At 34.8% G+C, this 27,638-nt stretch overlaps 1 protein-coding gene across 3 annotated transcripts in view; it reads right to left on the bottom strand.

The window, feature by feature from the left end:
* Positions 1-27,638, bottom strand: part of USP24 (ubiquitin specific peptidase 24) — a 148,784-nt gene that overhangs the window by 71,064 nt on the left and 50,082 nt on the right. For all 3 annotated transcript variants that reach the window (XR_004672856.3, XM_008967853.4, XM_034965914.3), the window contains exons 8-26: positions 24,065-24,130; positions 21,429-21,503; positions 20,698-20,856; positions 19,096-19,210; positions 18,788-18,891; positions 16,512-16,619; positions 16,212-16,307; positions 15,960-16,121; positions 15,711-15,758; positions 10,301-10,408; positions 9,485-9,634; positions 8,766-8,897; positions 7,835-7,946; positions 5,964-6,040; positions 4,815-4,955; positions 4,578-4,631; positions 3,475-3,590; positions 791-857; positions 455-565 (exon numbers count right to left, since the gene is read on the bottom strand). Coding sequence is in view for 2 of the 3 variants with exons in the window: in XM_008967853.4 (XP_008966101.2) it covers positions 455-565; positions 791-857; positions 3,475-3,590; positions 4,578-4,631; positions 4,815-4,955; positions 5,964-6,040; positions 7,835-7,946; positions 8,766-8,897; positions 9,485-9,634; positions 10,301-10,408; positions 15,711-15,758; positions 15,960-16,121; positions 16,212-16,307; positions 16,512-16,619; positions 18,788-18,891; positions 19,096-19,210; positions 20,698-20,856; positions 21,429-21,503; positions 24,065-24,130 (2,001 nt within the window). In the remaining variant the exon portion in view is untranslated. The remainder of the gene's footprint in view (positions 1-454; positions 566-790; positions 858-3,474; positions 3,591-4,577; positions 4,632-4,814; positions 4,956-5,963; positions 6,041-7,834; positions 7,947-8,765; positions 8,898-9,484; positions 9,635-10,300; positions 10,409-15,710; positions 15,759-15,959; positions 16,122-16,211; positions 16,308-16,511; positions 16,620-18,787; positions 18,892-19,095; positions 19,211-20,697; positions 20,857-21,428; positions 21,504-24,064; positions 24,131-27,638) is intronic.

Here is a 27,638-nt window from a genome sequence, read left to right as displayed (position 1 = left end):
CCACTCTTTCCCTTTCTCACTGTGCTCCCCTCACACCAGCCACCTTGCTTGCCTTTGTACCTGTTCTTCCATTTGCCTGGAATGTTCTCCCAAGCAAACGTCATTTACCCTGTCACTTTACTCAAGTTTGTGCTCAAATGTCACCACCTCAGAGAGACCTTCCCTGTCCACCTTTACCTAAAATATTTTGTGCATTCCCTTCTTATCACCCTCCTCACCAATGTATCCTGCTTTACTCTTATTTGTTCTTTACAATACTTACAACCGCTTGACACTATATAATATTTATTTATATATCTGCTTGTACCCCACAGTTTCATTTCAGGTCTTTATTCTACATTTGTTTACCAAACTACCTTTAGAATGATTATTCATGCAGCTAACTCAATCAAGACTGCTTTATGAAAATAATAAGACAACATGAAAATGGCTATAGTTCTTAATGTAAACCTACCTCGACAGTGAAGGTATCTTTGGTAGACTCATAGGTAACATTAAGAGTTAAAAGATGTCCATGAAATGAGGCACCATGAGGTAGAATAGTTCGTGGAACAGAGTAAAAATCCTTAAAAAACGAATAAGTCAAGTCAGATGGACAGCACCACTGATAAACACATCAAAAATACATACCTATGTATATATGATGAATGAAGATGCTTTTTTAAGAAAAGAGAGGCTAACTGGGTGTGGTGGTGTGTGCTAAACTCCCAGCTACTAGAAAGGCTGAGGTGGGAAGATCGCTTGAGCCCAGCCTAAGCAACATACATCTTAAAAAAAGGAAGTGGCTTACCTCTATAGTGATCACATAGCGCTCTGCCAGAAGCAGCAATCTCTCAATTATTACAAGTTTAGTGGATCTATAGATAAAAAAAAAAAAAGTATTAAAATGTATTTGAAGTGAGTTACTGATCTGAGCTCAATTCTAGTCTGTTTCACCAAAACCACAATAACAGTTAGCACTCACTGGTCAAAGACTGAAATTTGCAAAGATTAAACTTCCCCTTTACCCAATGGGGAGGTGGTTCTACAAGCTCACAGCTGTAGCATACAGATGGAATAAGGGAGAAGCCTGTACCTCCCCATGTTTCCTTTCCTTTTCTTTCTTCTTTTCATTTCTTTAAACAGTTATTCCATAAATGGAGGACCTGGGTTTCTAGGCCTATCTGTCCATTAATTTATCAAGAATGAAATCCGTGAGTCTGACTTTCATGTATCTTATAACTAAAATATGACATACAATTCTGTGAACACATGAAATCTGACAAAGTTCTGAACTGCCTGAGAATTAGAAGACAAATGCAAATCAGTAAGTACGACACAAACAAAAGTTGCTATCTGAAAATGAGATCTGAGGTCTCTTTTGGTTGAAGACTTATGGAATCTTACTTATCATTTGAAATAATCAGACTGCAATATTCATCAGCTTATATAGTCATAGCCCCATACTTTATTAAAAAGAACATTACATGTATTAACATTAAGAAATGAAAATCCAAGTCCCCTTAATTTAAACATTTTCTATTCCAGAGAGTCTAGATATTTCAAAGAGGTATATTTCTAAAACTGAAAAGAGGTACTACCATTTTTTAACAATTGGTCTGGTATGCTGATTAGCAGTACCAAAAATTTCACTCTAAAAACAGCTGGTTAAACACATTTTAGCAGTTCTATTAAATATACTTTACAGAGTTCTAAATTATTCCAGTCTATGGGCAAGAACTAGAACTTGAAATTCAGACGAAAAATTTTTAGAAAATATCCAAGTCCATAATAAGTGAGTGAACTATTTTTTAATTATGCCTCAATAATGAATTAAATCACAGACAGTATTATGAAATACTGTACAGATGACAGAAACCCCCCCCACCCCAAGTTGGAACAATTATGGCTACTGAAAAGTTCTTTCCAAACTAGTGAAATGAGATAAACTACAATGTTCTGGTTCCAATTCGACTTTGAAACTATATATTCTTATTAACCCTATTTAGAGTTTATAATATTTTAAAATTATTATGTGGTTTTTCTCTGTAGTCCACCAAATATGAAATGATTCTGAATAAAAAGCACTTAGTAAAGAGAAAAAAACAAAAAGCATACTCATTTAAAGAAGTAGGAGTTTGGACATCCCAACCCAATAGCACATAAATATACTTACATTCGAATTTATCAGATAAATGAACCATTAAGGAACTGAGTCATAGAGATGGCTACATCTTACAAACACATAATTGGGAATTCTTAATACACATTTTAAATGAAAGTCTATTTGAGAAATACTTCCAAGAATGTGGGAATGTGAAAGTCATGTTAGTGTTCTTATCATGAGTTGAATCTATCATTACTTCTGCCATTTAAAAAAGAAGTCTGAGAAAGCTGAGTTTATTGGCTTCCTTCATATTAACAAAGTACAGTGACACAATACTCAACTCATTTTAAAAAAGAAGAATGGAAGAAAGGACTCATTGCTTTGATTCCCCTTTTTAAAGGAAGGCTTTAACAAGCAAAGGAATATCCCGTTGTGAATAAGAATAGCCATTCTAGAGTAGAGAAAGACTCTATGAGTACCCATCACTAGAGGGCAGCAGCAGAGTGAGGTAGGGAGAGCAAGCCCTTCTCAGAGCACTCGCCAGTTTTCTGGGAAACAATGACGTGGTGTTGCTTACCAGCAGAGGCTCATAAAAAACCCACAAAAGTATTTTAGTTACTTCCATCTAATGTTCCAAATTATGCATGGTTTCTCCTATATCTCCTATTCATGAAATCTGAGTTTAGTGAAATCTGGTATCAGAGAACTACAGCAGACACTAAACTCAAGATTTCATCAATATCTGAAAACTCAAAAAACAGCAATGTGATTAAGAGACAATGTCAGTTTAAAGTTTTCACACAAACATTTGGGGACAAAGTTCTCACTAAAAATTATTTTGAAAAATACTTTTATTATTTGAATAATATTTTAGTGACTATGATTATAGTCACTAATCATATGCAAGTATAATGCATACTTTTAATTAATCATCTTCTACTTCATTCTGCTTACCCTATTAATGCCCTGAGTTTGACTATTCAAGGAGAAAAGCTATATCTAAGTAAATATTTTTAACTTGAAAAAAAGTAGTTTTCATACAATGTATGTGTATTCCATTCTAAACAGTAAGTTATTCATACTACATAGAATAAAAGTAAAATGAATCAAATAAAAACTAAAACAAGAAGACCTGTCCACCAGGTAGAAGGATAGGGACAGGGCAGTACTTGGGTGGTCCTGGTGATGACCTACACACAGAACTTCCAAAGAGACACAGATTCAGGGATGTATGATGGGGAACATGTAATTCTCAGGATTATGACAGCTTGCAAAAATTATGATATAAAATGAGGAAATCAATAACTGAGAAACCTACATAAAAAACACCAATCATTTTAAAAAACTGACATATGTGTGTTGTGTATTTTTCACTTCTGATCACTTACCTATAAGGAGACTGAACTGAGGTTGCTACAGTTGGCATGGCAGTTGCTGTAAGCATTTTTGTTGCTCTGGTCACAGCATGTGTTAGAGTGGGGCCACCAAGTGCTGAACTGGCTGCCTAAAAAATACCAAACAGTCATTCTCTATCAGGGTTTCTCAACCTGGACTCTAGTGACATTCTGGACAGGATAATTTGCTGTTGCAGAGGGCTGTCCTGGGCATTCACTGTAGGATGTTTAACAGGATCCCTGGCCTCTACCTACTTAGGGACCAGTAGGATGCTTCTAGTTGGACAACCAAAAATGTCTCTAGATATTACCAAATGACCCCCAGAGGCAAAATAAGCCCCAGCTGAGAACTAGTGCCCTACATATGTTAACACTTACATGGGACCACATAAGGGGTATTCGAATACTTGAATATTTTTTTATAATGACATATTTGGATAGAAGTCACAATTAGGGAAATACCGTACATATTCTAGCACATATTTATCACCAGACAGCTTAACTTATTGGAATTGGGAGGCAGTAGCATTTTATGCTTTTGGAACATTTTTGCTTAGACGTAAAACTTAAGCATATCAACTGAATATGAATGTTTAAGGCTTTAACCGTCATGCTGGAAATAAAAGAGATACATGTGAGCTAGCATTACACAGCAGGCTTCTAATGGACAAAGACAACCAATACCACTTACTACTAACTGTCTTGCTGTGGCCTTTAATAACATTTATGGTATAACTAGGTGAAACATGAAGAAAAACAAGAAAAGAAGCAGTGCTTATATAAAATACCTGAACAGAAAAAGAAAAAAAAGAAAAAGATTCTATTACAAATATGGAATGTATAGGTGACCTATTTTCTGAAGATAGTTCCTATACTCCAAAAGGGGAGGAAGGTGGATGGAGTGGGGAAGACAGAGGCTTCCCCACTTATATACTGGGCAAACATCTGTTCCCTATGCCACAATATGGTACTGTTGATAAATTCTTCAATAGGATCCAGCCACAAACATCAACATTATAAATTATTTAAAAATATAAAATTATGAAAGAAAAAAAGCATTTACCTCAAAGAGATGTTAAATAAAATTTGCTACTCACTTCTAATCTTGTGTAGCAATCAGCAATGAATTTCTTATGTAAAGATACTGAATCCTGAAAGAGTATATGGAAATTACAATTAGTCCTTGACATTTAGTTGTAATCATTATTCAGGACAAAATATCAAAATAAAGAAGCCAATTTTTGGTCATGCCAAGGATCACAGCTTATCACTAAAATATACATATAATTTTCTGCTTTTTTGTATATGGATAACTTCTTTCCTTAGATACCTACCTTCTTTAATCTAGGATTTAGATTAATGTAACTATAGTTTATGATTAGCTGAATAGCTTCATTAGCAATTTCTTCATCAGGTGATTCCATGGCTATTTTCCAAATGAAATCCATTCCTATCAATTCCAGCTTTTCTACATACTGTTCAAAAGAAAAAAAATTAAATTATAAAGCATATCAAGATCACAAAGTTACAAAACCACAGATAATTATTTTGTTACATCATGAGTCCACACCTCTTCAGTTCAATATGAATTAAGGCTGCAAAACCTCAGCTATATGAAAATAATATTATACTGATATGGAACTTTAAAAAGCAACCAACCACAGAAGCACTGGGCAAATTCCACGGGAACCAGGATAGGTACAGAGATATCTCTTCAGACATCCCTAGACCCAAACTGGACACACAGCCCGACAGGCTACTGAAGCAGAAATAGAGCAGGAGTGAGATGGGCACCATCTTCAGGAGCTTTTCTTCAAAAGGAAACAGTCAAGCCAGAAGTGGTCACTAATTCTTGGGGCTCAATCTGGTCTTTCTAAAGCTCAGTAGCAAACAGTAGGACCCAGGGCTTGTAAGATCTTGCAAAAATTCTAACCACCCAGGAAGCCATGTCCTGAATAAAAAGGACTTGGAAAAAGAGTTAATAAGCCTTTTTTTTTTTAAAGGAGCATGTGTAAATATAAACATAAGCTGTACATCCTAGTTTTCCTGCCTCACTGTCTATTCCTCAATTTTTCTCCCCAAATCCCTGCCATTGTGATCCCAGGACGAAGACTGTTCTTGCTTTTTTAGGTACATGTGAATTGCTGGATCTGAGGAGTTCGAAGCTTAGGTGAACTATCCCTGCTCTGCATTCATGCGGCCACAGGAGGCCACTGGCTGTCCCTAGATCAGCCAGAAACAGAGAGATGTGAGGAGAGAGTAGTGTCCTCCCAGGTAGCTGGTGAGGCATGGTAGTGCAGGTAGGAGCCTCCCTTACACTAGGAGAAGCTCTGTCATCAACATAGAAGCTGGCAGTCAAGGAGATGCTGTTCTTTACCAAAAAAATCCATGTTATCTCTCAATTATAACACTTTTTTTTCTTGCTGAATATCAAGTTATACTAGATTATCCAAACTATCTAGATTTGAGAATAACGTACTTACCAACTGAGCTCCTTGTCTTTTCAATCGATGATCACAAAGATTCACATTTTCAAAAAAAGTTTTAAATAAGTTAAAACCTGTAATTATAGAATGCCAAATAAATTCATGTACTCTACGTAACACAGATAATCAATGAAAAGACTCAAAGTGGATCAAGAACTAAAACCATAAGACTCTTGGCATTGGTTTCTTAGATATGGTACCAAAGCAGAAGCAACAAAAGAAAATATTAGTAAATCAGATATAATCAAAATTAAGTGCTTCAAATGACATTAACAAGAAAGTGAAACGACAACTCACATAGTGGAAGAAAATACTTGCAAATCAACTATCTGATAAGGAGCTAGTATCCAGAATATATAAAGAAGCCTTGCAACTCAAGAATTAAAAGACAAACCAATTTTAAAATGGGCAAAAGATTTTAAGATTTCTCTAAAGAATATAAACAAATGGCCAATAAGCACATATAAATAGATGCTTAATATAATTAGTCACCAGAGAAGTGCACATTAAAACCATTAGATTTGGCCGGGTGCGGTGGCTCAAGCCTGTAATCTCAGCACTTTGGGAGGCTGAAGCAGGCGGATCACCTGAGGTCTGGAGTTTGAGACCAGCCTGGCCAACATGGTGAAACCCTGTCTCTACTAAAAATAAAAAATTAGCCAGGCATGGTGGCATGCGCCTATAATCCCAGCTACTCGGGAAGCTGAGGCAGGAGAATCACATGAACCTGGGAGGTGGAGGTTGCAGTGAGCCAGGATGGTGCCACTGCACTCCAGCCTGGGCAACAAGAGTAAGACTCCATCTCAAACAAACAAACCAAAAAAACACCCATTAAATTTTGATACCACTTTATACCCATTACGATGTCTAAAATAAAAAAAGGCAGATAATAACAAGTATTGTTGAGGATGTGAAGAAATTGGAACCCTCATATATTGCTGGTGGGATTACGAAATAGCGTGGCACTTTGCAAAACAGACAGTTCCTGAAAGGTTAATTATATGTCAGAACAATCTGACTTCTAGATATACATCCAAGAGAAATGCAAACTCGTACCCACTGAAAAACTTGTACATGAATGTTTACAGCAGTATTAACTGTAACACCCAAAAAGTGGCAACAATCAAAATGTCCATTAGTTCAAGAATGGATAAATAAAATATGGTATACCCACACAGTGAAATATTATAAAGCCATAAAAAGGAACGAAGTACTGATACATGCTATAACCTGGGCGAACCCTGAAAACATTATGCCTTAGTACAATGAAAGAAGCCAGAGACGACAGATCACAGTGTATGACTCCATTCATATCAAATGTCCAGATTAGGCTAATCCATAAAGACAGAAAATAGATTAGAGGCTGGATAAAATGAATGGAAAGTGACTGTTAATGGGTATAGGTTTATTTTTGGGGTAATGAAAATGTTCTGGGATTGGAACAGAGTGAAGGTTACATAATTTTGTGAATATACTAAAAGCCACCATTTGTACACTTTAAAAAGTGAGTTTCATGGTATGTAAATTATATCTCAATTTAAAAATTCAATGAAAAGAAACATCTGAAAGGAGGATTTCTATACCTTGATACATTTTTACCTTAATGAACCCTTTTGTACTAAGAAATTTTAAAAAGACAATTTGGCAATTTGATCTAGCAGGCCATATGATTTAAAAACTAATTATAAGATACCATTCATGTAGAAAGGAATTTGAGTACTAAATATGTCTTTAGATACACAACAAAAATTCTAGAAGGATATTCCTAACTGTTTAGTTGCTTCTGAGAAGGAGGATTAAAAGTAAAGGAAAGAATAACACTTCTTACCTAAAAGTACTGAAAAAAATGATTTTAAGTTTTTTCCTACCATTCATAGTGATTTCATATGACTCCAATTTAAGAATTTTCTCCTTGAAGAGCTGCTGCTGAACATCACTCTCAAGATCATGCTGTCCTTTTGTAAACCATTCAAAACACATCTGTGGAATAAGACGAATATTACCCTATAACTAAGATCCATTTCAGGCACATACATATTCCAAACTGGAAAAGTAAAGATAAATTTTAATACTTCAAATGTTTATATTGTCAAAATACCACTCAAAGCTAAAATGCTTGGAATTCTGAAATTAAATGAAGCAGTTACTAGCAATCTTTCTTCTAGATAATAAAAATATCTACTCATACTTTTCACTGGATTTTATACTTGGGTTTTTCCATCAACATTTATTGCCTGCTTACAACAGGCACTATGCTGGGCACTATCACAATAGTGAAGCCTTTCGACAAGTCTAGGAAGTAGTTAATATTATTCTGTCAAATAAGATGAGGAAAATGAAATTTACTCCTAGAAAATGTCAAGGCAGGTGTTCTGTTCCTGATTTAATCTATCTTTGGCTGTTTAATTATAGTTTACAAAAAAATGTGGCCAGGTACTAATTCTTCTTTACTGTTTTTGGGGTGCAACATCATTATAGGAACTCAAAGTTTTCTGTTGGCAACTTAAAATTAGTTTCATATGGAGGGGAAAAAACTTAAATATATCTAGAATTCTTTATACTCATTTGGTTAAATTTGGTATTTTATCCAGAATGGTATCAAAATTACCAAAGAACTCATACATTTATTTTTATCATGAATATATGTTATATAAAACATTTTTTCAGCACTTACAGTTCTTGGCCCATACTATTTATGCTTATATAAACTGAAAAGTGTTTAGAAGATGTGAGACACACAGAAAAAGTGAAATATTTAAATATTTCTGCCTTACTTTATCCACAATACCACCTTCTTACCTCTCTATCTAATTCACAAACATCCTGGCCAGTTACAAGACACTCCCAGATCTCCTTGGCACGATTCCAGCCCAGATACAGAGTAGCTTCTTGCAAGAAAAATGCTAGAAATTTTAGATGTGCCTCTAAATACTGCAAAAAGAAATAATGCTAATTAGTTAACTCCAGGCATTCATTCCTAAAAGCAACATTAAAACAAAACAAAACTTTAAGTTTTAACAACAGTTTTACTTAATCCTTTTTCATATAATTTAGGGTAAAGTAAATATTAGAATTCTGTTTACAAATTGATAGTACAATGTAATAGAAGCTATCTATCTCAAGTCTATTAGAAATTCAGTTGATTTTGGATGTCAATAAAATGTAATTTCAGCAATCTCAAAGTAAAACACTACAAACTCACAACTGGTGAGTTAAGATTTTTTTCCTAATTTTTTAAAAAACAATAATATTACTAATCAATTGATTTGAAAAACAAAACCCATTATCCACTGAATTAGCAATTATTATTTCAGATCAAAGACAAAAAAAGATGTTTATTCCTTCATCATATGAAAGATAACTCACAAACACCAAGATACAAAACTGTTCCCTCACTACAAAGATACCTCATACAACCTCTTTATAGTTACAGCTAACAAAAATTCTTTTTATAGTATAAGTATAAAAAGGTCAAATTAATGTTGCAAATCATGAAGCAAAAACACAAGGCCTGATACCTCCCGGTAAGTGTACCGGCCATCCACTAGTGTTGAGCCACTTAAGCCTCCAGGCCCGGCCACAGCAGCTGCAAGCCGATGACAAGCGATCAAACTTCCCGTTACCAATTTCACTATTTCAAAATTCTTCTTCAAGTCTTGAATAATGCTCTTGGCGAAAATAACAAAAAGAAAAGTGGTAATGAGAATTTGCAGTTATTTTGCTGGTTTAATACAAGCTGCTATTTAAAGATGTAGTCCTAGATGAGACAAAGCAAACATAAGAATTTCCTCATTCGTATTTCCTACACAAAAGTAAATAAAATCAATCTGGTATGTACATTTACTAGAAAATTAATAAACTACTAATGTTTTCCATCTAAAAATATTCATTTTATTTATTTTTTTAAAAAGCCTATAAAAATAACTATTTCTCTTCCTGTATACTTTTCTGGATCATCCTTCCCAAGTCTATACATTGAGGAAACTCTAGTACTTTAAGCAAACTAATCTTTTTGTGATACAAAACTAGCAACAAGCTTTTTAATCTTTTCAAATCAATTTTTAAAATGCCATTCTAACTTTTAAAAACTGGCTTAACTATTTGAAAATTAAGCAAATAAAAAGAAAATGAGTTAAGGAGATTAAAAAAAAAAAAAAAAGCTCCGCAGAAATGAAAGCAGAATGATGCTTAAACTCAAGATTATTAGATGATATAAGTGAATTACATCAATAAACATAAAGATAGTGACTATAAACTCAGCAATTTTAGCCATGTTTTGTTATTGTAAAAGTTATGCAAGTAACTATAATAATAAAAAATAGCTATACCCTTACCTTGTCTTGCTTTTGATAGGTTTGTTTTATGAATGAGCGAGTAATTTCATGGAGCTGACGCAAAGCTGGTACCACCCATACAAACTGGGGATTATTAAGCTGAGATGACTAGAGTTAAAAAGAAGTTACATTAATTAAATTTAGAAATAAACAGCAGATTCATTTATTAGCTATAAAAAATTTCAAGTCAATCAGGTTTATTGTTACACATTTTATTATTTTACTCTTTATATTGACCATTTAGAGCTTATCTCCATGCACTCATAATTCAGTCTTCAACTTCTTATTCTGCATGCAATTTCCTAAAGCCAAGAACTGCAAACAGGAGTGGATATGAAGTGACAGTAAATGTACAGGGGTACATCAGCAAAAAACAGACAACAAGGAATTAGCAACTTCAGAGGATAGATTAAGTAGCACAGGCTGCTAAGTCATGTTGACACAAAATAAATTGATGGCCAAAGCTTAACTTGGATAATACTGAACTGCATGGTAAGTAAAATGGAGTAAGAATATTGCTTTCTATGATTATATGACTAGGATACCAATGATATGATCAAGACACTGGTAGTGGTCTAAATATTAAAGAAAATATTCATAATCTGTATTTCCTAGTTAAAACACTTTCATAAGAGGTAATTCTATTTTTATTAATTATTACAGACATTTTACACTTACACTGTACATTTTTCAAAACACTTTCAAATATATTATTTCTGAAACTGGTATATGACAATCCAGATCGTCATAGTACAGATCTAAAAAGTCTACTGTTTGTGTAATACTCTTTATAAAGAGAACTACTTTTTAATAAATAGCATCTTTCAAACTATGAAATTTCAAAATTTGGTAAGAATTTCAGTTTAAACATGACTATTAAATCTCTAACCAAAAAGCTGAGTAAAAACTTAACTCTCCTCAGCATTCCTCAGAGGCTGAATTTTTTGTTTTAAAGCCTCCTTGTTCTATTGAGCCTTAGTGTAAGATGAAGACCCTTGTGAAGGGGAAATACACTTTTGTTGTCTTTGTAGAGAAACATCTCACTATTGAATATGTAAATGTGAGCAAGTTATTGTCACACAATACTTTTTTCCTTGCCTCATAGGGATCAGCCAATCCTCAATCAGCAAATACTGTATTTCCTAGATTCTAAGACAAAGATTTCATATATTTTAACATATCTCAAAGTGACACTTTAGACAATTATGTCAAAAGAAACTCACCAGCCACTAGGCACAGGAGTAAGTTTTTATATAGCTGTGCTTACCTGAATATGTGCAAACTTAGCTGTACACAAAAGGTATTTGTTCTTCTACCTATCATTTTAGTTGTTACCTGGTATAGGTAGTACCAAACAAGAATGGCTTTCTCACTTAAATTTGGATCACTAATTTGTTACTTAAATGTTATCAAAAAGATTACACTATAATGCAACACTAACTAACCAGTTGTGTCCATCAACACAATTAAAATAAAACAGTCAGTGGTCTCACACTAAAGCATTTTCCAAAGCCAGAAGTTGGCATGACAGACTCATACCCTGTGAAGGGCTGTACCACTCAGCACTAAATGTCTCTCTGTCCTAAGCTGCACCTTATTTCAAGAGAAGGTGTTTAACTTGTAGTGTACATAACTCAATTATGAAAAAAAGCAAGTTGAGTTTTACAAAAGAGAACAAGCACACAAAACTCCATATTCATCAACATGCCTCAAAATTATACAGCTAATCATAAAGATTTCAGAGAGGTCCAAAGCATTACTATATACAATGCAAAGCAGTGTGCTCCCATGAAGTTGTTCATAATTGTTCAAAAAAAGGCTTAGGCTCAACCTTTCATTAAGAATCTAAACCAATGGTCCATAACTGCAAAACGGACAGTTTCTTTTTTTCTTCTTTGCAAGTTTATTAAATCTGAGCTGCAGGGTGCAATCACTGGCATCTTAGAATCACAGAAATAAGGTATATATTAAAGGTCAACTACTTGTGAGACTAGCTAGACTACTTCTGGCTACACTATAAAAGTTGCAAAATGACAGTAATAAAAACTGTAAGGTTTATATCCAAACAGATACCTTCCCAAAAGGATTACAAAATTGGGACATAAATATGAACTCTTCAGCAAGAAGCAAATATATTAAAAAGTATCATGATGGCCAGTTAAGTCAATTATGGGAACAATATTTTTATTTAATATTGAAAATTATCCTTTGAAGGTAACTTGTTATACAATAAAATTCAAAGAAAAAGTCTATAAAACTAAAATTTAAGAATTATTTCTGATATAGCCTTCTTAAAGTTTAGCAAACAGGAAAGATGTTGTTTATTTCATCTTATCTATGACATGGTGACAAGTTATAAGAAAAATTTAAATTACTCTTCTCCAATTACAATGAAGATATCTGATAATGTCACAGAGTGGAGATTTCATAAGTAGGAGCTGATGGGATGTCTAAATTGGACTCAACATTAGATGAAGCCTTAGAGGTCAGTTGGTTTAGCCTGCAAACCTATGCCTAAATTCTCTTTATTCATTTTTTATACAATGACTGACTTAGTATTTCCACTGATGAGGAACTCACTACCTCAGAAGGGACTGTATTCTGTTTTCAGACTGTTCTCACATAAAAGTTCATTGATACTGAAACATGCTTCTGCATAACTTCTTAGGAGACATAAAAAGTAAGTTGAATGAAACTTCTCTATAACAATGCTCTAAGTATTTAAAAAAAGCTTTCACATTTTCTTGAGTTCTCTCTTCTCAAAGTTGAACATCCCCACTTCCTCATCTGTCTTGTTTTTCCAGACCTATCCTTCTATCTAGGACCACAGCAAAAATTTTTGCTTGGGAGGACAATTTCTAAAAGTTATTTCCTCCTGTACTAACCACATCATGTGAACGTATCTGTACTGAGGACATCTTGCTACTTTTACTTTCTGTTACGTGTTTCGGTAAGTAGAGGCAACTCAGCTATGGCTATGTAAGGCTTTTGGTGTCCTCATAGGGTGAAGGGGAGGAAGTAAGAGGAAGGAAACCAACATTTGCTAAAAGCCTGTCAGGCGCTATGGTAGGTGGCCTGAAGATAAACAACTTAAGGAATATGCAGTACAACTAACTGAGGAAAAATGAGGTTTTTTTTTGGTTTAGTAATTTTTTTTGGATGAGTACATTTAAACTTTTTAATTGAAGAAAAAAAGAAGTGACATAAGAGGGAAGGATTGGGGTAGACAGTGGAAGGTATAGAAGCAGCAAAGGAAAGAGGACCAAGAGCCGAGGGTACCCTGCAGAATCTACAGAAATAAAGTTAGGAAATCAAGGTCAGAATTTCTGAACACAACAGTGGAACTTGGGAATTTTAAGAGTATCAAAAGCAGAGGGAAGGGGAATCAGTTGGGGGAATAGAGGTAGCTGAGGGTGGGAGGGGAGTAAGAAGTGGGTGATCTTGTCTTACCCTTTGCTTAGTTTCTGTGTAGCCTGGCAGGGAGACATAATCCCCAGTCAGCCCACCTTGCTGCCTGGCAGGAAAGGGCATAGCATAGAAAAACACCTTTAGTGGAAGTAAATAATTCACCCCCCTGCCTGGAGCCATATCCAGGGGGCTTTGATCTTCCCACTGCCCCCCTTCAGCAATGTGTACTTTGTAAAAGTCCATGAAAGCACTTAGTAAACTGAAAAGTGCTATATAAAAGGCAAGATATTATTGTTTAGAATGAAATAATGGTACACCAGTATTTCTTTACTGGGAGCAGTGGGGAAATAAAAAAGAAAGAATATTCCTTTCGAGTCTCACAAAATAACTCCAAAAATTCTCCTTTTACTTTTTGAGTTTTGTTATAAAACAACAGACATAAATGAAATGACTGCAAAGAGAAGCAATAAAGATGCAGTGATGCAACTGACTAGAAAAGCTAAGTAATGCTTAGCTGTAACAAGGAAGGAATAATGGTCAGGAGGGATATTCTGGTTTCAAACGCCACTTCCCTGGAGGGAGGGAAAAATCCATTTAGCTTTGACCTTTTATATATAAAAGCAACGTGTCTGTTGCTGAGAAGACAAGACCATTTTTCTATGGATACCCTTTTCCTCTTACTATTGAAGGTTCTAAACATCTTCAGTAACTCTGGATGAATTTTAATCATAAGGAGAGGTTGCTAAGTTATTTGAATCACTGAGCTAAGGAAACTGGAAAAATTCAAATTGTATCTGAGTGAAAAGAAAGCAATGTTGTTGAGTTAAAAGAAAAATTCCTCATAACCTGAGAATTACCAGCTCCAGTTTGCAAATACCTTTTAAAATTTCTAAAGCTGGGTTACATGTAGAAAATTCACCTGGTCACATTTCACTGTCAGAAATATAAAACACAAAGTTCTTCAATGCCCCCAACTAAACTTTGTGATCAAACACAACATAAGAAATAAAAGCCCACTGAGCTAAGAGTCTCTTAATATACCAATGAAAATTAGTTGGCAGTATCCAAGATCCTTTAAAGAAATACTTAACAAAAGCCAAGGAATATGTTTTACTAATGAAATTATTAAGCCACTAGTTATTCTACCAAAACTTTTCTTATGTTAATAATAAAATGAAAATCAGAAAGTGGAAGCCTTTCCAGCGCTAGGCTTTAAGTTTGGTCTGGGCACCCTGAGGGTCTAGGTGAGAGGACAACGCTGCTCCAATTAGGGCTGCTGCAACAACAGAAGCACAGTCCACTGAGCTGGCTGCTGTGATCAGCCCTCTCAGAGGAGAGGCTTGAGGCTTAAGGACTGGAACAGCAGGAGAGCTGCAATCATTACCGCTCAATCTGCTAACCACCACCTCCAAGGACAGTCCAGAAGTTCACAGTAACCTACAGTCCCAGTCCCTCTTATACAAGTCCGTATCCAACCCTACCTTCTAAAACGAAGCCCCAGCAACAGATACTCACTGAATGACTGCCTATAGAATTACTTTAGGAACATGTCTAAATGAAGAACCTGAAACACTACTATGTGCAATCGATGACTGAACCTCCTTCCTTTCTCTCTCTCATACTATGAATGCTCCTCCATTTCTCCTTTATGGGAGAAAAACAAGCACAATATTTATTTGGAGTCCACTGTACTTATTAAAACTGTGCATACTTTAGATTTAATTTTAAAAAGAAAAACTAAGTTGAAAATCTTCTAATTTTATGAAAATTATATAATAAAATTACTCTTTGAACGTGACCCTAGATTTTTTTTCCCATTAAGAGTACCTCCCAAGCTTTAAATAATAAAGCATAGGTCATAAACAAATTTTTAGACATCAAGTTTAATATGAACATTAAGAAACACTAAAACATACTATTAGTTTAAAATTGTGATGTAATTTATTAAAGGAAATTATTAAACTAGTATACCTTTTAGTTGGTTCCATCTGCAAATTCTTACCTTGAATCCATCCTTCTTGTTTTTTTCCAAACCTGACCATTCTCCAGGCTGAAAATTCATTTTAAGAGAAATATAAGTGACTTGGTAAAAGCAATACCTATAATTTCCCGATCTTGGACTTTAAGGTAAGAGCTTCCAGATACGGCATTTAGTTTAATTTACATAATAGGGGAGGAAAATTATTTGGCTCTAATTACTCAGGGAATACTGTTGCTCTAACAACAAAATCAGATAAAAGCTGAAACCAACCCTCTTAATATCTTCTATGCACTTGATGATGTAGCTCCTCTTGATCGCTTCTTTCACTGCATATGCATCACTAAGGATTGTCAGGTGCTCCTCCAAGGCCTGCTGAATAAGGCTACTGGGCAGGGTTGGAAGGTGAGCCAGTTCCCAGAGTACGTCTAAAACCTACAATAATATTACATATGATCAGCCAGCCAATACGCAAATAGCTGCTTTGAGCATTTGTAGCTAGAAAAATCCATTTGATTCTCCTGCCTTTCCAGAAGTGGTCTCAAAGCGAGCTTCCCGGCCTATTCGTCCAATCAGGCTCAAAAGCTTCTGTCTTACTCTATCACTCTCAGTCTCCCAGCTCTGTAGAACGGAAAAGACACAGGAATTGCTTCACGATCAAACTGGCAAAATATGCAAAAATTTTAAACTTGAGCTAAAAACATAAATAACGTAAGAAAAGTACATTTAAATACTGCTAACTGGAGGGGAGGAGGGGTATTCAGGACCTCAAAAGAGCTTATTTTACGAAAATTTAAAAGTAAGCAAGTCTGACTGAACACGTACCTTCTGAATGAGAACAAACAAATGATTAAGCTGATCTGAATTAAATTTCACAGCCGCTGCAGCAATAATAGTATGAATGTTCTCAATCACAGTAGATGATTGTCCTGACTGGAAAAGGAAACATTGGAAAAAAGTTAAGTCTTAGAACTCGGAACAACCTAAGTGTTCCCCCTGGCAACTTACAGAAGCACAAGCAAAAATATAACAAAGACAAATTGACTCTAGTGTAATCAGCATCCACTTGCATAATATTGGCAAGACTATATGAAGCAACCATTATTAATCGTTATCAGCTGGCCTTATTTAAATTCCTAGAAACATTAATTCTTTAAACCGACAATGAAAAAAAAAAACCCATGAGAATCAAGTTCTCAGTGTGACATATTTCACTTCAAGAAGAGAACAAAATATTTTCAACTGCTGAAAGATTTAAACAGATTGAATTATAAAACAAATGTACCCACTTTTGACATTTTATCAATGATCCTGAAGGTTCCAATTGAGCGTATTACCTGCCTCATTGTTTATTTTACTCATAGATACTTTGTGATTTCAATTAATGTTTATTTATCCTATTGGCAGTAAGTCTTTGCTGCAGAGCTATAGACCCTATTGTCAACCTTAAGGTTTAAATTCACTTTATAACCTCAATTATGTCACTGTCATGCCTCACTGTTCATCATGTGAGATGTGAAATCAAAGAGGACATTTTTAGATTCAATTCCTTAAGAATTTTCTCAATATATACTATGCACATAGAGTCATTCATTGAATGTAGTAGGAATATACAATATATAAATCATGGTCTCTAATCTTCAACCTAAATCTTCAACCTTATGTGGATTCAAAATTTATACTCACAAAACAAAATTATATGAGTGTATTCCACCAAGGTCAAGACATGGGAAGTAATATCTTGGGACCCGGGACTGTTTTCTTTTACTCCTGCACCTGACTTTTTATAGTCTGCTCTGTAATGCTGGGCTGGGAGCCTGCCAACTACATTTCCCAAACTCCTCTGCCAGCCAACTTCCTGTTATGTTCTGCCAATGAGAGGAAGCGCTGGGAGATGAGTGGCAGGATGAAGGATGAAGTACGTCTGGCTTAGGTTCAGAGTGGATGCAGACGCTGGCTGTGGCTGCAAGGGACTCTGGAAACCTTGGTGGCAGTAGCACCTCTTTGACAGTTCCAGCACTTAAAGTAAAAGCACCTCCAAGAGCAGCTTCATTTCCTTGAACTTAATACCCCTTCCTTCTTTTTGCTTCTCCAACATTCTCTTTTTTTGCTCCTCTACCTTACTTAGGAAGACTTTTGTAAACAATCCCCTGTAATGAATTCCCTTTGCTTGATATACCTAGCATAGTTTCTACTTCCTGACTAGATTCTGACTGATACAGTGACTAAGTTGATACAGTCAAAGAGTGCTCCAGGTTTTTCTCTGGCTTACCAACTAGATGAAGAATAATACCATTAATGAAATAGACTGGAGAATGACCATGTTTGGATATAATGAATTTAAGATGCCAATGCACTATGCATGGGAATGTGTGTTACATATTTAGATATACTGCATTGGAGCTCCAAGAAGAGATCTGAATTAGAGATTTAATTCATAGAGTCAACAGCATACAAATGTAGTCAAAGCCACAGGAACGCCTGTAATTGACTTATGAAAGCCAATACAGTGAGAAAGGGGCTAAGAACTAAGGCTTGAAAAAAACAAATAAAGTCAAAGTAGAAGAGAATAAGTTAGTAAAGGGGACTCAAGGAGCAATGCCAGGAAAGTTAGGAAAACCAGTAAAATGGACTATGACCAAAGTGAAGAAAAAAAAATTGAAGACTATGTTGGATTCTGTCACACCTCTTGACAGTCCTAGTAAGATGAGATCCACAAACTCATCAATCATCTTTATTTAATAGGGACTAAATGGGAAAAAAATTATTAATGAAAATTAATAATATAATGAAAAGAACACTAGATTGATAAACAGACACACACCTATTCCTAGCTCTGCCACTAACTGCTATATGACCTTCTCATTTTTTAATTTAAAAAATTAGAAGACCAGACTAGACCAGCAGTTTGAAACTTCTTGTGGTGAGTGGATTTACACATACAATCTTAATAAAAACCTGAAACTGTAAAGTGGGTTAGGTACAGCTGCTCTGTTTAAAGCAAGATAAAGTTTCCGTTTTCCTGCTCTCTCGTCACCCTTTTCGCTCTCCTGTAGTCCAAAAACATTAGGCAAAGGCAAAAATAATTCTGATCAACCTACCTGTATCTTCCAAATTTTAGTGAGTTCATCTAACGACAATTTACTACCCAAGAGTTCAATAATTCCCTTTATACGGTCACAGTATTGTGCTTGGTCTATGTTGCCTAATTGAAGAAACATGAGAGAGAAAGTCAGATATAGTGAACACTGACTCTCTAAATATAATTCTATTGATTCAAAACAATAACTTACTATAAGATCATTTAAAGACTAATACAGTCAAAGCAACAATTTTGTATACTTTTTAATACAAAGATATATTATTTAAATTATGTGTTAGGTAATTTTTATTTTTGAAAGCAACTTACCTTCCAGTGCAATCGACAGAACTGAGTTTTCAACTAGCCAATCTAATAATCTGTCTGTATCTATAGCATTCTTCACAGATTTGGATAAAGTGCTATCTTCTATTAGTTTGGTTACCTAAAAAGATAAGAATATTGTGACTGAGTCTAATATACATTATCAAATATTTATATATAGAGATAGATAATTTTTACAATGTTACAATGTGCTTCAATAACTAGCCAAAATATATCAAAGGCCAGTTATAAGAAGTTAACAGACTACCATTTGTGATGTCCCTTTAAAAAGAACATGGAGGGCCAGGCACGGTGGCTCATGCCTGTAATCCCAGCACACTGGGAGGCCAAGGTGGGTGGATCACTTTAGGTCAGGAGTTTGAGACCAGCCTGGCCAACATGGAGAAACCCTGTCTCTACTAAAAATACAAAAGATTAGCTGGGCGTAGTCGTGGGCGCCTGTAATCCCAGCTACTCAGGAGGCTAAGGCAGGAGAATTAGGCGGAGGTTGCAGTGGTCCAAGATTGTGCCACTGCACTCCAGCCTGGGTGACAGAGCGAGACTCCATCTCAAAAAAAAAAAAAAGAACATGGAGTCATTCTTACAGCTGTCATTCCCTGGACCACTGCTAATTGGCTCAGGGATGAACATCTAACCCAAACCTCAACCAGGCACTCCCTCCAAATTTTATATGTGGAAAGTATACAGAAGTGTCAGGAAGACACTTCATATGCAGAAAGAGTGAGTCAGTCCCTCTCCGGTGATGGGAACTGCAGGATGTGAAACATCGGATCTATTCATTGTCTTGATCTCTACCATATGAAAAATGCCAAATGCAGGTAGAGAGGCAGCAAGGCCAACATACTAAGAAAAGCAGGGACGAGACTTGGACAGAGTCCTGACAGTGGTCAGCTTGCAAATTCTAGTTGTTCTGTTGCCCACATGTGCCCATCCTCTCTTGTCTGGCTAGTAAACCTTTCATTCATGTAAAATAACCCAGCCTCTTTTCAATGAACTCCTCTTTTGGTCTAAAATGGTTCAAGATGAGTTTCTTTCACTGGTAGTCAAGAATCCTAACAATACAAAACCGAAGGAAAAAATAACTGAATTATAACTGAACTGCATTGGCTCCATGTGTCACACACCAAAACCAACTGTGCTGTTTCTGTGGGTATGATAACAAATTCAGAAAGCTACAGAAAATTATTTCCATCATTTTGCTTTGACCAACACTGCTGCAGTCATTTAGTTTTTGTCCCAACCCCAGTTAGAAGATTTGGTTTAAGTAAACTTACACCTGAAATAAAACAAAATCAACTGTACCCTTAGAGCAAAAGTAAATCTCAAACTGTATATTCTAAGGGATTATATTCTAGGAAATTTCACAAAAACAGTAAATATTTTAAATATTTCAGATGTAAATTTTGAAAGTAACACAGAAGATGTCTTTACTAACAATTATATACAACATTTTATACAGAATCATTCTCTTTTTTATATTACAATAAATTATTCATATTTCCCAAAATTTTTATATTAACAAGCATACATCTTGGCAGAACTTAGTATCTGTGCATTAAGTCTTGTAGAAACAAACGAAAAACTTACTTCTTTGAGAGAATTCATCTTAGCACTGAAATGTGGTGATTTCAGCATGCGCAATAGAATATCTAGTCGAAGGTCATCCACAATTGTCACCAGATCCGGTTGGAAGCGCATGCAAAGTAACTTAACGGCAGACAAGAGCTCAGGGATGCTAACTAATCTCTTTTATTGAATAAAAACAAAAAGCAAAAAAGGAACTGTAAAAACATTTTGATCCCAATTCTTATAACATACACAAGAATATAGGGTAACAATGGTCTGGCAGTATCTGATATTTTACAAGGCCAATTAACTTCATTTTGCTTAGAAACAAAACTTAGCACATGGGTGAGCAGTAAAGGAAAGGGAATGGTCCTGTGAAAAATTTAGGGTAGACAAAATAAGTCATATTAAATTTAAATGGTAAAATTGCTTTAAACAACTCTGGGTAAGCTGTAACACTGTATTATTTTAAAACTTTCTCTATGCCAATTGTGATACCATCAAAATCATGTTAGTAAAATTCTGAATGGTATCACTTACTGAGAACACTGTATTAACTCTATTGACTGAGGTAACAACCACCAATGGTGCTTCAGAAACAGCACTTTTTAATTAGGAAATGTAAAGTTAATTCGATGTGAATGCATGTGACCAGAATTCAAAGAGCATGGTGTGTGAACCCTGCTAAGTCCTGGCTCTGCTTCTGTGAACTAACTGGCACTGGGGCCTATCTGGCTGGAGAAGGCATTTACCTTGTCTTTGAGGTCTTTCTCTTCTACACTCCGTACATCCTGGATTGTAGTAAGAATGACTGGGTCTAGCATGGGCTGTAGAAATAAAATGCTACAGTTATTAAGAACTCCCGAAGCTGTCCCAAAAGTAGAGAGAGAATACTTCTTCATCTACAATTCACTAAGGAGAAGGTACAATGAAAAGATAAAAATTTTCATATCAGAGCAGCTACTAACTAGCTAATACTGCCAAATAAACCCTTAACTGACTCTGCTTAATCTTAGGTGCCTCAGCTTCTTTACTATAATATGAGTACATTTTCTGTCATTACTATCTTATAAAGGTAATTTTGAAGAGTGACTCAAGACACACAGTCTAACTTTTAAAACACAGCATGAATTGTTTTTATAATAAATATTTTGTGTTTGATTTTTAAAACTGAATATAAACACAGACCATGGAAATTATGCTGTCATATGAACGATTTTTGCTTACTGATGTGAATGAGGCCTATAGATGAAATTCATACAATACACTGCTCCAGAATGGTAACACAACCAGAAAACTAACTCTGAAGAGTATGTGAGAATGGTAAAGTATTAGCTATTAATACATCTAAATTACCACTTCCATCTAAGTAAGAAAATATTTAAAACTTAGCTGATGAAGAAAGAGATAAACAATATTTGGCTGTCAAAGCCAAGAATACATTAGCAATGAGCTAAAATGACATCAGGCAGTTATCCAGATAGAATTTCTTCTTTTACACTTAATGCCAATTGTATAGGAAGGAGAGAGAGCTGTTATGGTTAAGAGAGTAATAGTGTTCTTTTCAGCACATGCTGTTTAATCCTTACTGCAACTCTTGAGACAGCTATTACTATTATGGCCATTCTACAGATTAGGAAATTGAGGCATACAAGTTAAATAAGAGTCTTCTGAAGTCATACAAGTAGCAAGTAGTAGAGACAACTGTTATGTAAGTAACATGTATTATATGAGTTTATTGCTGAATGAATTTAATTTTGGATGGTTTGATATAATTAAAATAAAGATGAAGTCAGATGTGCTTGGTTGGGAATTCATACACTTCTTGTTCTTTTTAAGGTACACTCTGTTTACATATATAAAATCTGGAATTTCTAAAGACCTTAATATTAGTTAGCAGCTGAGGTATTTATGCTAAATTCTCTGCCACATAGCAAGGCATGAGCAAAGAGCATGTGTTTAAAACCCAATCCTGACCCTGATTATTAAATTATTAATGTTTATTATTAAAATATTAAAAAGTCCAATCACTTTGCCTCTTTATGTCTTAGTGTTTCAACTATGAAATTAATGATATTTATATGCTTAATAAACTGAAGGAACATTAGCTGTTTCTAAAGGTTTTAATATACAGAATGGAGAAATATGTAAACAGCCATCCTATTTCACCTAAAACTCTTGCAGGATTACCTTGACATCTAAAGAAAGCATTTAACATTTAGAAATTACAGAAATTGGCTAGGTATGGTGGCTCATGCCTGTAATCCCAGCACTTTGGGAGGCCGAGGTGGGTGGATCAAGAGGTCAGGAGTTTGAGACCAGCCTGGCCAGCATGGTGAAACCCCGTCTCTACTAAAAATACAAAAATTAGCCGGGCATGGTGGCACGTGCATGTAGTCCCAGCTACTCGAGAGGTTGAGGCAGGAGAATCGCTTGAACCTGGGAGGCAGAGGTTGCAGTGAGCCGAGATCACACCACTGCACTCCAGCCTGGGCAACAGAGTGAGACTCTGTCTGGAAAAAAAAAAAAGAAAAGAAAAGAAAAGAAAAGAAAAAAGAAATAACAGAAATTTCCAGAACCTACTAAAAAAAAATCCTATCTCCCTTATTAAAGTGGCCCTAAGTAAATGTGATGTTGGAAAGAACAGTGCATTTAAAAACACTGCTCCAGAAGGACACTATGCTTTCAAAACCATTTATGGTGATTTTTTAAAAGCTCTATAAAAGTTACAGGGTCCACAGACTTATTTATAAAAATAAATAAATAGAAGTATTTCAATGTGACATTTTGTTCGGTAAAACTTGTTAATTGAAATGAAGGAAACAGGATAGCAGAATAGGCTTTTAGCATTAGAAAACTGAACACTCACAGCTTTGACTGTTCTATGACCTGCTGACTTACAATCCTACGGAGGTAGGAAATCAGACAAGATGTGCTGTTAAGCTGGTATTCAGAAGTGAGCAACTGAGCCAGTAAGTGAGCCTAGCCGATTTAATACATAAATACTAATCTGATTCAATACATAATGGCATTAAATCCTTAAATAATCCTGTGAAGCAAATAAGGATATGCTGCCTACTTTATAGATAAGAAAATAAAAAATAAATAAAAATTATATTTTATAAAATGAAATATATACCTTTATATATTTACCTTTTCAGTTTATCATTTTGAAAAGGTAAATGGCCTTCTCAAATGTTAGGTCTCCTCTACTTCAAATTATTCAACAATTTTTATTATCTGATGGCATTTTTATTAAAAGGACAGCTAATGTGAAAAAAGGAGTTACTCTGGATTAAAGACCACTCTGAATAACCTGATAAAAAGAAGTTATTACTGTTTGCATGTCTTCAATCATATGAAGTAATGTGAAATGGTTTAATCCTACCTGTACCACGGAGGAATTGAGGTACTCTGCACACACTCCTAAGGGCTGAATCAGTGCTGAGACAGCCTGGAAAAAGACAGTGAAGATTAAAAATACATTTGAGAGGATTTTTTTCCTGTCAAAATTAAACAAATACCTTTTCATGTATCAGAGAAAAGTTTAAATAGTGAGTTGATCAAGTCATGAATAAAAGACTAGAGAAACTAAACTCCTGGATAGAAAGAATTGATATAAAGATGTCAACCCACTTAAATTATTATAGAAATTTAATGTAATTTAAATCAGAATATGTCAATAAAACACCTTTGGAGAATTAGATAAAATGATTTTAAAGTTACATTGTAGAATACTATACATTTTTTTAAAAAAGGAGAGAATAGCTGAGGCATGAAATATTCCTTAAACAAAAAACACTGAAGGCTTACTTGAAGAAAATTATAAAACCTTACTAAAATACATTAAAGAAGCCCAAATAAATGGGGAGACACCATGTTTCTAAATGGAAAAGACCATTATTGTAAAAACATCAATTCTCTCTGCACTGACCTATAAATTTAATGCAATTCCAAACATGATCTCAGTAGAATTTTCTACAGCAGAACCTGACAGGTTGACTACACCCAGAACATTAAAAATATGGAAGCAATAAAAAATTTTTTTAGAAAAGAATGATACTGGGCAGAAGTGACACTACCAGTAATGAACACAATGTTGCAACAGTACAGAAATGAACCAAAGAATGAATGAATTAATAAATGACTGGAACAGAGGTCCAGAAACAAATCCATTGGCACACGGGCCTTTGATATTATTAAGCCAGCAACTACAAATAATAAGGAAAAGAGAGATTATTCAACAGAGGATCTAACAACAATTGGCTACCTATTTGGAAGAAAATAAAATTAAATCCCTATCTTTTCAAATATACAAAAATAAATTCTAAATGAATTCAAGGACTAAGTTAAAAAAATAAAAATATGAAAGTATAAAAAGAAAAAATATATTTTTATAAACTTGAGGTGGGAGAACATTATCTAAGCAAGTCAGAAAACTTTTAAGCTATCAAGGAAAAATTTGACTACATAAAAGTCTGAAACGTCTATATAGCAAAAGATACCATCAATAAAAATGAAAAGAAGCAAAATACTAGGAGAAAAGATTTACAAATATGCAAAATAGATACAGCATTGATAAGCTTAATATAAAAATAATTCCTAAAAATTAACAAAACGTGTCACCCAAAGAGACCTAAATAAACTAGATCAATTCACGGAAGAAATACAAATAACCAATAATCATATGACAAAATGCTCAAGTTCACAAGAAATCAGAGTATTACATATTAAATAATAAAATACCATTTTTTGTCTATCATACTGGAAAATTAAAGACTGAAAATATTTAGCACTAATGAGACTATTATGAAATGGGTTTGTGGGAGTACTGACGGGCAAAAGCTTTTTAGAAAGACATTTAGCACTGTCAATTATAATTTTAAAACAAATATACAGTTGACCCTTGAACAAACAAGCTTGAATTGCATGGGTTCACTTACATGCAGATTTTTTGAACAAAATGAGGACTGAAAATACAATATTCCTGGGATGCAAAATCTGCATATATGAAGGTTGACTTTTCATATACGTGAGCTCTGCAGGGCTGACTACAGGATTGGAGTATAGACAGATTCTGGTATACCCAGAATCCTGGAACCAATCCCCCAGTATACCAAGGAATGACTGTAATCTTCAACTCAGAAATCTCATTCTCTAGGTATTGATCTTTCAGAAATAGTTGCACGTACATGAAGACATATTTATAAGGAACACTCTCTATAATAGCAAAAACATAGAAATAATCCAATGCCCATTAATAACTGTCTGCATCATGGTATACCATTTGCAGAAATATATCACTTGCAGTCATTAAAAACACTGATAGTACTAACCTGGAAAGATGACCATGATATTATGTTAAATGAAAGTATACAACCAGGTATAGCTTGATAATTTAGGTTTGGGAGAAAAAGAGAGAGAGAGAAAGAACATGCATAGATTTATATAAATTCAGGGAAAAGCCAGAAAGGCATGTGTTAAACTGGTAACCGTTACCTAGGTATGTGTGTGGGGATCAGGAAGAAGGATGAGCAACAACTTTCATTTCTTGTTTTGTACAGGTGTTTTTAACTAGTGGGCTTGTGAGTGATATTTTTTCCTAGTATTTTTAAATTCCAAAGTTGTACTCAGACTTAATAATATGGCCTAAATTTATCCTGGGACACAGCCACCTTAACTGGTCAGAAATCCAGCACGTGTGAATTCTAATTGTACCTGTCTCCTACAAAAGTCCACACCTTCGGAATCTCTCCAATGCCTGAGTGTTACTATCCCCTCAATACAACCTAAACAATATAATTCTGTGTCAACTGCAGCAGACAACACAATTGTTCTGAAAAATGGCCTGACCTTATGGAAGAATCTTGCAAGACTCTTTAACTTTAGCATATTTGATAATAATGAGGGCTATGCCCAGATTCCCATCTATCTATCCTGAGCCAATTTTCATCCAAGTAGGATAGAAATTTGGGAGTGCTCTGTATTTTTTTTTTTTTAACCCTGGATCTGAAGAGGTTTTTCTTTGGTTTTGCTTTTTAAATTGTTATATATTATCTTCCAAGTCAATGAAGTCCTTTCCAACATACTTGATCTATTGAATGGGGATCACAAGGACAGTTCAACAACCTAATTAACTTCCAGGGAAGCAAGTGGAGGCTTCTGCATCAGTGTCTGTGATATGGCAGACATCTGATCTTTAGGATAAACACTGGGTGGCAAGAAAGAGTCAATCTATTACTACACCATCAGTCTCTCTCCTTGAGCATTGCTATTTCCTTCACCCATAGAGGGACCAATAGGAATTGATTAGTCATGGTTTCACAAAAATAACTGCAACTGTAAGCACAATCTGTAACACCTGGGTGTATTATTTTAACACATTATTTTCTGTATTGATCAAATTACAGCAGATAGCGCAGTGTCTTATTCATGCCAAGTATGTAATAGTTTTTAGTTGAATGATTAATTAGAGAAAAGAATGAAGTGCTCTCAGCAACAAACAGGTCAACAGTGTCTGAAAATTAAAGATTAGTTATTCCCCTAACTATGAGGTTATGTTTTGAGAAAATGAAGTTGATATGAACACTGCACCTGATGATTCTAAGCTCCCATGTTACAGCCATTTGTTATCTAGAAGTTTTTGTAACACCAAAAAGCTTACTAAACAACTCTGTTAAAAGTATTTTTATTTGTGCCTGAGTCTATGAAGTAAATTCTGATTTTATATAATCATTTAACTGAGCCATAAAATTGTTATGCATATATATACTTGCCACATATAGCAACCAACTTTAAACCGTAAGATAATTTCATGTAACCATTACAAATTAAGAGAAAAATACCACAGGTAAAGAAAAAATAGTGAGGAAAAAACTCTACATAGCAATTTGGTTATAATTAGGAGTAAACATTTCTTTGGTTATCAGGACCGTGGAATCTGCTCCTCTAAAGATGAACCT

Source organism: Pan paniscus, chromosome 1, assembly GCF_029289425.2.
Source record: "Pan paniscus chromosome 1, NHGRI_mPanPan1-v2.0_pri, whole genome shotgun sequence".
NCBI lineage: Eukaryota > Metazoa > Chordata > Mammalia > Primates > Hominidae > Pan > Pan paniscus.
Note: the sequence above shows the minus strand (reverse complement) of the source record. Positions and strands in the feature narration are given on the sequence as shown.